The 11,826-nt window shown below is 33.2% G+C and overlaps 1 protein-coding gene across 1 annotated transcript; it reads right to left on the bottom strand.

Moving 5' to 3' along the window:
* Window positions 1–3,264: 3,264 nt before the first annotated feature.
* LOC143070555 (heat shock 70 kDa protein 12A-like) lies at window positions 3,265–10,777 on the bottom strand. The gene is made up of 5 exons (XM_076244803.1): window positions 10,707–10,777; window positions 7,265–7,572; window positions 6,720–6,938; window positions 5,048–5,201; window positions 3,265–4,493 (listed from the first exon to the last, which is right to left on the bottom strand). Exons 2-5 carry the CDS (start codon window positions 7,565–7,567, stop codon window positions 3,439–3,441), a joined length of 1,731 nt encoding a protein of 576 aa, XP_076100918.1. The 5' UTR covers window positions 7,568–7,572; window positions 10,707–10,777; the 3' UTR covers window positions 3,265–3,438.
* Window positions 10,778–11,826: the final 1,049 nt, after the last annotated feature.

The raw sequence follows: 11,826 nt of genomic DNA, 5'->3' as shown, positions 1-11,826 counted from the left end.
GAAGGCTGTACCTTAACCTATACTAGTTTACTTTGATAAATACTGATTTGGATGGAGAGTTGTCTCATTGGCACTCATAACACATCTTCCTATATATATTAGTTGTGATTACAATTATTTGTAGATCGATAATAACAAATCACGCTTTTCAGTTAGTCTGAGGTGAAAGTGTTACTTTTGAAAAATATGAATAAAATGTTATACGAAGTTGTTTATTAATTGTTTTTAAGAATAAGTTGATGTGCTGTATTACTTCTTGTAATTTTATATTTTTTTTCAAATGTATATTGAAGTGGTATCCTTTATCAACAAAAAGTTAAGATTTTGGCAATTAAACTAGGAAAACAAAATGTTCAGCGATTCTTATTGCCGTACAAAAGCAGTGATAAGATATCCAGTCGTTTGATATCGTTGAGCTTTTGATTTTGCCTATTTGAGTAAGGACTTTTCGTGTTGAATTTTCCTCGGAGTTCAGTATCTTTGTAATTTTACTTTTAAATGACAAAAAAATAAACGCAACAAATCATTAATGACACTGATTTTAAAAAAAATAAAATATTTATTTATATCTTCCATGTTATGTAATCGTTTCATATCTTATTGTTTGTATCGGTCCAAATCCAAGGATAAATTACTTTGTTGTCTGAAGTGACTAGGTCAGATAAATGTAATTAATAATATGTTATCGTAATGAAGGCTGTGTAAGTTAAATAGACTTGATTATTCATGTTGTGTTGTCCTTGAATATATGTATCCCGGTATATAATATGGAAAGTAGAGCATATGTGTTAGAGTGGTCTAGCGTGTCGGGCATTGTACAAAGCGATTTAGTGCCACGATATCTCAGTAGTATGAGTTCGGATCCCGGCGAGGCAATTACAAAACAAAAATTAACAGATATAACATTATTAGGTTGGTGTATAGACGAATCAATTATAAATTTTATAAGTACGTCTAAACAAGTCTCAGCTCTTTGACATATCCATACCTAATACCGGAGTCACACATCAGCGTATAGCACCGACGTGCGCGAGTGTGGTCAAATACCATGTATTCTGCTAATGCGTTAGTAATTTTGGACCAATTTCACTTGTTAATTATATATGTATCGTGTTCTAAACAAGTTTTCGGCATATTTAGGGCGTATGAGAAGCGTACATAAGCGTTTATCGGGTGTTCAAGTAACGTATGTTGGCGTATGTCTGGTTTTTTTTTGCTGACGAAGGTTTAAGTCGGTCTAGACGCCAATGTGTGAAACAGCATCAACTGAAGTGAATAAGAGTTATCATGTATATAACGTGCATATTGTATCATGTACTGTGTAACAGCTCTAGATCATAAAAACGAAGAAAGGATAAAAGAGGTCACCGAAAGCTGAATTATAAGGTCAGTCTAGTTTGCCGAGTGGTCTAGAATGATGCAGAGTCATATTAAAAAAAGAAAGGGAACATTGAAATCAATTTACTATAGTTTCAAACCTTTTTGCGTCGTACCTTCAAAGGAGATTTTTTTTATATTCATAATATGATTTCATCATGTCAACTTTTTAAACAGAATTCCAAATTTTAATTTGTGAATTTAGAAATTGTTCCCCTGAAAAATTATAAGTGTAAATGCTTTCAAACTTAATAGGAATACTGTCTTGCATACTTTCAAAATATATGACAAAAAAGAAGACACAATAGTTATATTATGACAATAAACAGATATTTGATTTCTATCCACACCCCACCTGTATCTGCAAACATGTTTTATTTGAACCAAAGGTAAAGAAGGATGATGAGAGCAACATAATTGTCAGTAAAATGTTCACCATTTCTACCTTAAATGCATGTACTATTTGAAGCAAGGATTTAAAAAGATGATTATCCCTAGTCTTTGGTGGGGTTCGTGTTGTTTATTCTTTAGTCTTCGATGTTGTGTCATGTGTTCTATTGTTTGTCTGTTTGTCCTTTTCATTTTTAGCCATGGCGTTGTCAGTTTATTTTCGATTTATGAGTTTGACTGTCCCTCTGGTATCTTTCGTCCCCCTTTTATCCTTGACTGTACACAACCAACAAGCCTGAAGACGAATAATAAAAGAAATGTAGACTCAATCTTGTGCTAAGGGCTGCAAAGGACACTAGACAATTCTTCTTAGCTATTGGTCTATATGCGGGTACGCACAATAGCATACACACATAAAATGGATATAAAAAGAATATTCCTAAAATTAATTCTTACATACTTTTGATTTTTTAACCCTGTATGCTAACATTGCCCATGTGTAATTTTAAAATTGTTTGTATATACATTGAACCACAAATATATGTGACATCAGACACGCGAATCAATGAATGTGTTTGTAGATAGATGTTTTTGTGTTCTGTTAAATTGTTCCTTTTAAAATTGTTACACGATGATGACTGCTGTACCCATATTTTGACTCTTTTATTCATTATGTCTGTTTAGTTCACGCATCATTGTAAATATAACGGAATTTGATGAGACTGTCAACCAGGTTTAATCCACCATTTTCAACATTTGAAAATGCCTGTATCAAGTCAGGAATATGACAGTTCTTGTCCATTCGTTTTTGATGTGTTTTGTTATTTGATTTTGCCATGTGATTATGGACTTTCCGATTGGATTTTCCTCTAAGTTCAGTATTTGTGTGATTTTACTTTTTTCAAGACCAATCAATTTCCTGAATACGTTGCATGAGTGGCACTGTTGTGCTGCGTTTTTATTGATGCAGATATGAAATTTGCTACTCCATCATATACAATGCATGCATGACGTGAACAATATATACTGTATATACTGTGGATTTGTTATACATATTCTAGGCATAAATATAGTAGTATTCGGGAAAGTATTTTTGCTACTCTCATTATTTTGTGTATAAGTATTGTAAAGATGTGTTGAATTTTATTTATTACAACATTAATATATGTAACGTGAGTGTATCCGAATTGCACCTGTTTTCACAAAAAAAAATCACTTTCGTTTATTCATCATACCGTCAAAAGTTTCCATTTTGTGTTTATTTCGTTTACTCTACAGTTCCAGCAATTTAATTTGAAAACGATATTGAATCATAGAAAAAAATAGGTTTGTACCACATGCCAAACTACCAATGATTCTTTTATGACGAGTATACCGTAAAAACATCCCTGGGATTCCCTGCTTAAATTCTCATCGGTTGTCAGTTAAAACCGAAAATAAGAACAATTGACAATAGTTCATGCTTTCTATTCATTTTTTAAGAAATGGATGCAAATAGCTTATATAAAAAGGTATATTTTGTGGTTATAGTTATGACTGCATATTTCTGCCTATTGTTTGAATATCTTTCAAACATTACAATCCTATATGGAAACAAAAGAAAATAACTAAGATATATATATATATACAAATGTAACATCAAATGGTTTAAATATGTTGTTTCGTTACATCTCAGATCAGCTTGAAATTTGCCTCGCATGTTGAGCCATACAGATCCTCTTTAGCTGTCATACTTAATTCCGTGTTTCCCAAAATAAATTCGACTTCTACTGAACGTTTCTCTTCGGATGGACTCGGGATGTCAATCCCTGCTTTTCCTATCAAATGGCAATCTTCCTCATCGACGTAACTAGGATTTTTCTTGTTTGATGCATAGATATTAATTGTCATCCATTTTTGATTTTTGTGTATGGTATTGTAACTTTTTCTAATCTTTGTCCCTATGGGAACGGATCTGTCTTTTCCAATGATCACTGAAAAAATATTGCGGCATCGTTCTTTGCCATTCACAACTTTTTTATGAGACTCTGAATGGCGATCTGGATCAAATGTCTTACTGATATCGGTGCCATACGAAAATTGCATGACACGTGATGCAATGTAATCTGGCTTGTGTCCAAAAAGAACTGCCCCTTTCAACACTGATATACCGGCTTCTTCTGGTATTATTATGCGTTTTTCCGAAAACTCTTTCCCCATGGCTGATTGTATCAGAGGACATTCTGCAAATCCCCCAACTAACAGAAGCAGTGGGACATCTTGGGCAGAAGACTTTCTCAGGATATCTTTAACTAATTTTATAATATTATTGATGGTCTTTTCAAATAATGTTTTCATCACGTCTGCATCAACTCTTAGTTTGTCCCCTCGAAGGGTTATTTGATCAGCGAACGGCGATGCTTGTATCATTGAAAGAAGACTTTCATTCTGATGTTTTTCGCAAAGTGCATTAATGGTGGCACATGGAATAGTGAAGTTAACTTTGCCTGATGTTGTAGGTTCTATTTTACGCTTCACAGTTTCGAACTCTCGAAGCAAATCTAAATAGGCAGATGGATCCTCTTGTTTCAGAAGATTAATCATTGGTGCTCCTAATATTTTTACCATCATCTGAATAAAGGCATTATCAACAGATGTTCCTCCACAGTCCCCACCACTAGCATGACAAAGCTCTTTGAGATGACCTCCTTCAAGTTTTTCGTGCACTGTAAGATCGGCTGTGCCACCTGAAAACAGACAAATTAAAGATAAAAACATGACAACCCCAAAAACATTCTCATACTATCGCGTTCACTGAATAGAACAAATGTTTGCACATACAGAACACTTAAACATAGCAATTAAGCGCTAGTTCTATGGAGGATATGAAAAGAGATATTTTTTAGGAGAAATACGGAGGGGAAGGATATGGAGGTAAAAGAATAAGCATGCGTACTTACACGTGAAATTAATGATGAATCCGAATATTAAACAGTTTAAAATCTTCTGCTTATAAAATGAGAATTTTTATGTTTTTTTTTTATAGATGAGCTCCAAATGTACTTTGTTATTTCAACACATGAACACTATTGTTTTAATAATAGCCGCTCTTTTTTGAAGGACGATAAAAGACTTTGATAAGCATACCCTCGAGTAAACCAGACGTCTTGATTGATAAATGTATTAAAAGAAGGAATCTCCGACTTGTCTTTTTGTTAACATTCTTATACGATTCATGTGTCTAAATAGTTCAAGTCGACGACTTTTGTGTCGAAAATTTCATTTGATGAAAAATACATACCTCCCAAGTCAACAACCATATATTTTTGTCCGGTTTCTGTCATAGTCAACCCTTCAGTGGCACCCTTCAATTTCCCTGTTGGTAAGTACTGACAGTGTATTGAAGCTGCTTCGGGCTCAAGGGCGATAAAAAGATTGCTGTCTTCGATGCCTGCCTATTATGCCATAAGGCCAAATAGAATGCATTTATATATTATTTCGTTTATATGTATTGTTATTAACTTTCCGATCTATTTGATTTGCATTTGAACCTTCAAAATGACCGATATCTGAAACATATAGACGCTCAAAAATGAATACTGCAGTATTTATCTTAGTTCACATCTGTTCTGTGGTGTACCTGTTTTATAATCCTTAGTTTATTTTTTTTTTTATGTATTAGGAATGATGTTTGTTCGGTAAATATGTCTTATGTAATAAGTCCTAAATACCTTTTAGTGGTACCTCTATTGCATTTTAATATGTATCAATACCAAAACGTGCGTTAATCATATGATTGTCAATTTATTTTATCTTGGAATGTTTCAAGTATTCTTTCGACGACAATAGGAAATCACATCACTCATGTTTAATTTGAACCCTTTCATCTGTTTTTTTTTTTCAATATTAAATACGTTGACACTATTAAGTATTCGATCTTTGCTGAAATTTCTAATCAATATGACGACGAAAACAAATGCTTTACAAATAATGAAAAAAGTGAGTAAAGTATCTTTACACATGCGAACGCAAAATATCGTGTTTCTTCATCACAAACAGTATTTTATAAATAACATGTCCTGTCAGCTGTTTTTGTTTATATCATTGTCATGACTCAAACTTAGTAATAATGCGTATGCTCTTGTATAACCGTTAAGTGAATGGTTTCTGTAAACTGTGTGTGGATGATCATATATTATCGCTGGTTATCTCAACGATATTGATTTTCTCGCTTGAGCCGTTACGGCGTAAGTCAGAATCGAAATCGAGGTTCAGATTACCAATGATAATCAATAATTATCGCGACGTTGCTAATTTCATTATTAATTTTGTGTTCCCTTAGTTTCTATCCATAATTTTTCATATCAAATCAAAATCAAATTAAATCAAATATTTTATTGTCGTAGACACTTTACAGTTTGTGACTAACATATATTAACACAATAAACATATATACATACATATCAAACATACACAATAAAAACAGCATATCAATCGACCTCTGAGAAAGGAAATTCTCCGTCAGCAAGATCAAAGAAAAATTTTGTAAAATAGCGAATATCATGTATATTCAATTCAATATTTACAAAAAAATTACATGATTTATAGATTATCGTTGGTTGTCTAACGAGTTTGATTTTCTCACTTGAGCCGGTACGTCGAAAGTGAGAAAATCAATCGAGTTGAGATGACCAATGATAATATGTTTATCGCTATTTAACCTATGACGACGTTTTAATTTCATTGTTAATTTCATCGACAGCGGCACGTGTTCCCTTAGTTTCTAGCGATAATTTTTCATTCACCCGACTCCGCTAAGAAAGGAAATTATCAGTCAGCAAGAAAATTTCGTAAAATAGCGATAATTTCCTTTATCAAAATATTCAACATGATTATTTGTTCATAAAACTTTATCTGCAGCTACAATCCCAAAAGTATACCGTTTTTCACTTTGAAAATTTTGTTTAAATTACCTTTTCAGCACTCTTTCTCATGAACTGTTTAGCGCTGTCAGGCCAAATAGCTGGAACTGTAAGTACCCACTTTATTTCATGCTGTTTGATGCTAGTCCCTTCAGTGTCCAATAACTTCAACAAATGGTCTCTCAGTGCTTTGATAGATTGGCCGAATACGTCTATCGCCATTAAACTTTTGCCAGTTACGTCTTCAAGTCTCATCTCTTCACTTAAATCCTAAATCATAAATTGCAAAAACATAATCTAAAAATTTCTGAACTGGTGATAACTTGAAACAAATGTCTAGTATCTAGTTGAAGGCAAGAGTTTTTAAAAAGGAATGAATTGTCATTCTGATGGCAATGAAATATTTACATAGTAAACAATTAATGCATAGGTAGATGCAATTTTGAATATCATAACATCGTTTTGTATAAATCAAATTGAAAAATTGATATTTAAAGTCATTGTATAACTAGTCCTATAATATTTTTAATCGGTGAGATATACTATTACATTTAGAAAATAAGTCTTTTGCTTGTATGTTTTCAAAAATATGTTACCTTAGCCTGGTATAATCTCATTTTAAATCTTGTGAAGTAATAATGATCGTGGTGTTTCTCGTCTAATACCAGTTCTGCATAATCATTCTCTGCTTCATATCCAAATGAAACCAGTTCCTTTTTTTCGTTTAGGAGTAGACATGTTGGAGTTTTAAGGGAAAGAAGTTGTCTTCCACCGGCATTCCAAGCTTGATTAGCATGTATCTTTAGTGGATCAAGTTTAAAGTTGGCTATTGTTGAAAAGGCATATCCAGAATATGTTGTACCAAAGTCAATTGCAGCTACTAGTAGATGGTCTGACATGACAACTGTTGATAAATGAATAATACTTAGAAGTTAAAAGAAAAACTATATCAAAATGTGGATGTATTGAAATGTAGGGGAGAGACACACTGATTTACTGACATTATTATATCCTCCAGAACTATATATAAAAAAAACCGACTTCCTCCGCCTCATTTTTAAACTTATGACATAAGTGGTCATCTCAGTACCAGAATCTATGACAAACAAGACGATCTTATTTTTTGAAAATAATACATGGAATATACATTTTTATACTCAATCGGTATTCTCAGACTTTATAAAACGTCAAAAGTGTCTGAGCAGGAAGTTCATGAACCAGGGTTATGTCAACTCCTAAAAAAAGGTTCATCGGAAGAAACCAAGACCTGGTTGTTATCCATTCGTTTGATGTGTTTGAATTTCTGATTTTGCCTTTTGATTTTGGACTTTCCGTTTTGAATTTTCCTCGGAGTTCAGTATTTTTGTGTTTTTACTTTTTGATAAATATTCCGTATAAACCTCACAATTAATACATGGTGGTCTTGACGTGTAGATTTAATGTACTGCATTGTTTATCATCTTTAGTTTGTCTTCTGGTATTCTTTTATTTGTCTTTGTAATTTATCGAACTTAATTGTTTGGTCAATACTTTGAACTATCCCTTTGGCATGTCTTGGTACCCACCAAAGTGTTGTTGTGTTGTGTTCTTCTCTATATTGTCTTTGTGCTTTGTCTATATGGCATTTCATTTTTCTTTGATGACATATTTTTTTTTATTGTGATTAACATTATAACAAAATGTTGACTGCTGTATCCCTATTTGTGACATTTGTACCGTTTACGTCTGTTTGTTTAGTTCACACATTGGTTTCAATATAATAGAATTTAAGGCGACTGTCATACTGTGAGAGGATTAGATAGCTTTAATAGGTTAAACATATTTATTTATAGTGGATTGGGAAAAAAGTTTTGCAACTTATATTAATCCCTTTCCACTTTGCGGGTGCGAGTGCTGCCTTGTAGCGGCATAAGCCTGCTCTTTTTTTAAATCTACAAGGGTGTCTTTGACGTGTAAGAGATATGACTCTCTCTTAACAAGGGTCCCATTTATCGTCGCCTTCAGACGGATTATTATCCTTTCCTCAAGACCATACTCGCAAATGGTGTCAAGGGAGAGACGAAAATTCAGCCTCTGAATTTTTCATCCCGGAACGGGAATCGAACCAGGAACCTTTGTGTTAATAGTCCGAGGCCCTAACCACAACGCCACGGCTACCACAGCCATGGCGTTGTTAGTTTATTTTTGATTTATGCATAAATGAGTTTGAATATCTTTTGGGAGACAATCTTGGATTTTTTTTTAAAACAAATTGTGTTTAAAAAATTACTGAAATAAAATTGAGAAAGGAAATGGGGAATGTGTCAAAGCGACAGCATTGATAGAAAAAAAAAAAACAGCGATATATTCTTTTGACACGTGACCTGTAGAAATCTTAGAAACACTCAGACAGAGAAAGAATACAAGCTTTTAAAAGACCTTCATAAAGAGAGAATAATCCCCTATGAATATCAAAGTTCTGGTTCCAATGACAAAGTCACCGAATATTACAGTTCATATGGTTCAATGAAATTAAGCAAGCAACACTTTTAACATGAAAAGTTTATACAGCAAAAATGTTCCAACGAATAAAGTCAAACGTTTAAAAGTGGAAAATTCTTGACTTGACAAAGGCATTTCTTTATGTAGAAAATGGTGGATTAAACATGTATTTGTTGCATATCAGTGGACCTGTTGTTCCGTTGTTTTCCTCTTATAGTTGATGTGTTTCCGTCTGTTTTATTTTGTAACCCATTTTTTTTTTATCTCAATCAATTATGACTTTAGAACACTGGTATACCACTGTTGCCTTTATTATAACTAGCTTATCCTCTCACTTGTATGACAGTCGCCTTAAATTCTATTATATTGACACCAATGTGTGAACTCAACAAACAGACATAAACTGTAAAAATGTCACAAATAGGGATACAGCAGTCAACATGGTGTTGCAATGTTAATCACAATAAAAAAAATGTCATCAAAGAAAAATAAGCACAAAGACAATATAGAGAATGAACACAGCACAACAACACTTTGGCGTTTGACATGCAAGGAATATTAAAAAAATATGGACCAAACAATAAAGTTTGATAATTTACAAAGATAAATACCTGTATGGTATGATACTAAACCCCTAACGGGAAGGATTGTGCCTGATGTTCATATGATGAAATCATAATCTTTCAGTCAGTTTAATTGAAGTCTGGAGCTGGCATGTCAGTTAACTGCTAGTAGTCTGTTGTTATTTATGTATTATTGTCATTTTGTTTATTTTTGTTGGTTACATCTTCTGACATCAGACTCGGATTTCTCTTGAACTGAATTTTAATGTGCGTATTGTTATGCGTTTACTTTACTACATTGGTTAGAGGTATAGGGGGAGGGTTGAGATCTCACAAACATGTTTAACCCCGCCGCATTTTTGCGCCTGTCCCAAGTCAGGAGCCTCTGGCCTTTGTTAGTCTTGTATTATTTTAATTTTAGTTTCTTGTGTACAATTTGGAAATTAGTATGGCGTTCATTATCACTGGACTAGTATATATTTGTTTAGGGGCCAGCTGAAGGACGCCTCCGGGTGCTGGAATTTCTCGCTACATTGGAGACCTGTTGGTGACCCTTTGCTGTTGTTTTTTATTTGGTCGGGTTGTTGTCTCTTTGACACATTCCCCATTTCCATTCTCAATTTTAATTTTACAATACTAAATAAAAACTATAAACGAAATAAATTGAATAAAAAACTGTTACGAACAAACTTATGTATTTATAGCCGTTACCGTTACCGTTAAAGTGAGAGGGTTAGCGCTATAGAACCAGGTTTAATCCACCATTTTCTACATTTGAAAATGCCTGTGCCAAGTCAGGAATATGAGTTTTTGTCCATTCGTTTTTGATGCGTTTGTTATTTGATTTTGCCATGTGATTATGGACTTTCCCTATTGATCTTCCTCTAAGTTTAGTATTTTTGTGATTTTACTTTTTACCATATAACTTCATTAGTATGAATGACTCTTATAATATTGAATCTGAAAGAAAACGTAATATCTTTTAATCTTTTACCTTGAGTTCTGTCAGTGTTGTATACAATGGTTTCTTTTCTTGTCTTGTCAAATAACCTGCGCAGTAAAATACAAAGTAGATCTACTTTCGGTTCGGATTTCTTTGTTAGTGACTTAAACAATCTGACGTATTTGAATTGAAGCATATAGGTTTAAATTCATCGTGCAATTTAATTACTTTTGGTCATAATTTATTGTCCTTGTTTGCTGGATAAAGTGTAACCGTTTTTAGAACTGAGATTAAATAAAATATTATACATCCTGTTCTCCAGTAATTAATTGTTTTGCTTACTGTGTATAGGTTAAACAATATCTTTATTGTTCGTTCATATATATTGTAACGAAAACCGAGCGGTCAGGCTTTGATGTTAAACTATAAATGTGTAGCCCTTAGTGTGTTGCTATAAGAATGTGTTTTATAACAATGTATAAGTATATATGAACTAAAGTTGTAACAAAATACCCTTCTTTGGTAGTGTGGTACTCTGGTATCGTGGTTCTTTGTGGTATTCCGGTAGATCTTCTTTTGGTTCTGTTTAGGTTTTTGTAAGAATAACAGACTCGTTAAATAAAAACCAACTTGTATTAGGGAGCTACCATTTGATTTTTAGGGGGGGGGGGGGGGCTAGGATGAAATTTGAAAAAAATAGGCAGGACAGGAGTTTTGAGTAAAAAAAAAAAGGCAGGATGAGACACTTTGCAAAAAAAAAAGGCAGGATGACAATTCAGGTAAAAAAAGTCAGGATAAACTAATAAATAAAAAAAGGCAGGACATAATAAAGTGAAAAATAAAAAGGCAGGACAGAGATTACAACTAAAAAAAAATGCAGGACAAAATTTTTCATCCTAGCCCCCCCCCCCCCCCCCCCTAAAAATCAAATGGTAGCTCCCTTATCTTTAAGATGCGCTAAATATCTACAATTCATACAAATAGTATATAACTTAACAGTATTCTAGTCTAACAAATAAATACCGTACTTTATTAGAATATCGTAAAGAAAATGGATAGCGGAAATATAAATACTCGAAAGTTTAGTTTGGTTATCGGCAACAATGTGAAAAGATAACGTTTCTCTCGAGAAGTTATTCTCTAAATGCAACTTGTTAAGGAATTAACAAGT

This window comes from Mytilus galloprovincialis, chromosome 4 (genome assembly GCF_965363235.1).
Source record: "Mytilus galloprovincialis chromosome 4, xbMytGall1.hap1.1, whole genome shotgun sequence".
Lineage (NCBI taxonomy): Eukaryota > Metazoa > Mollusca > Bivalvia > Mytilida > Mytilidae > Mytilus > Mytilus galloprovincialis.
The sequence above is the reverse complement of the archived record's forward strand: the minus strand, read 5'-3'. Positions and strand labels throughout refer to the sequence as shown.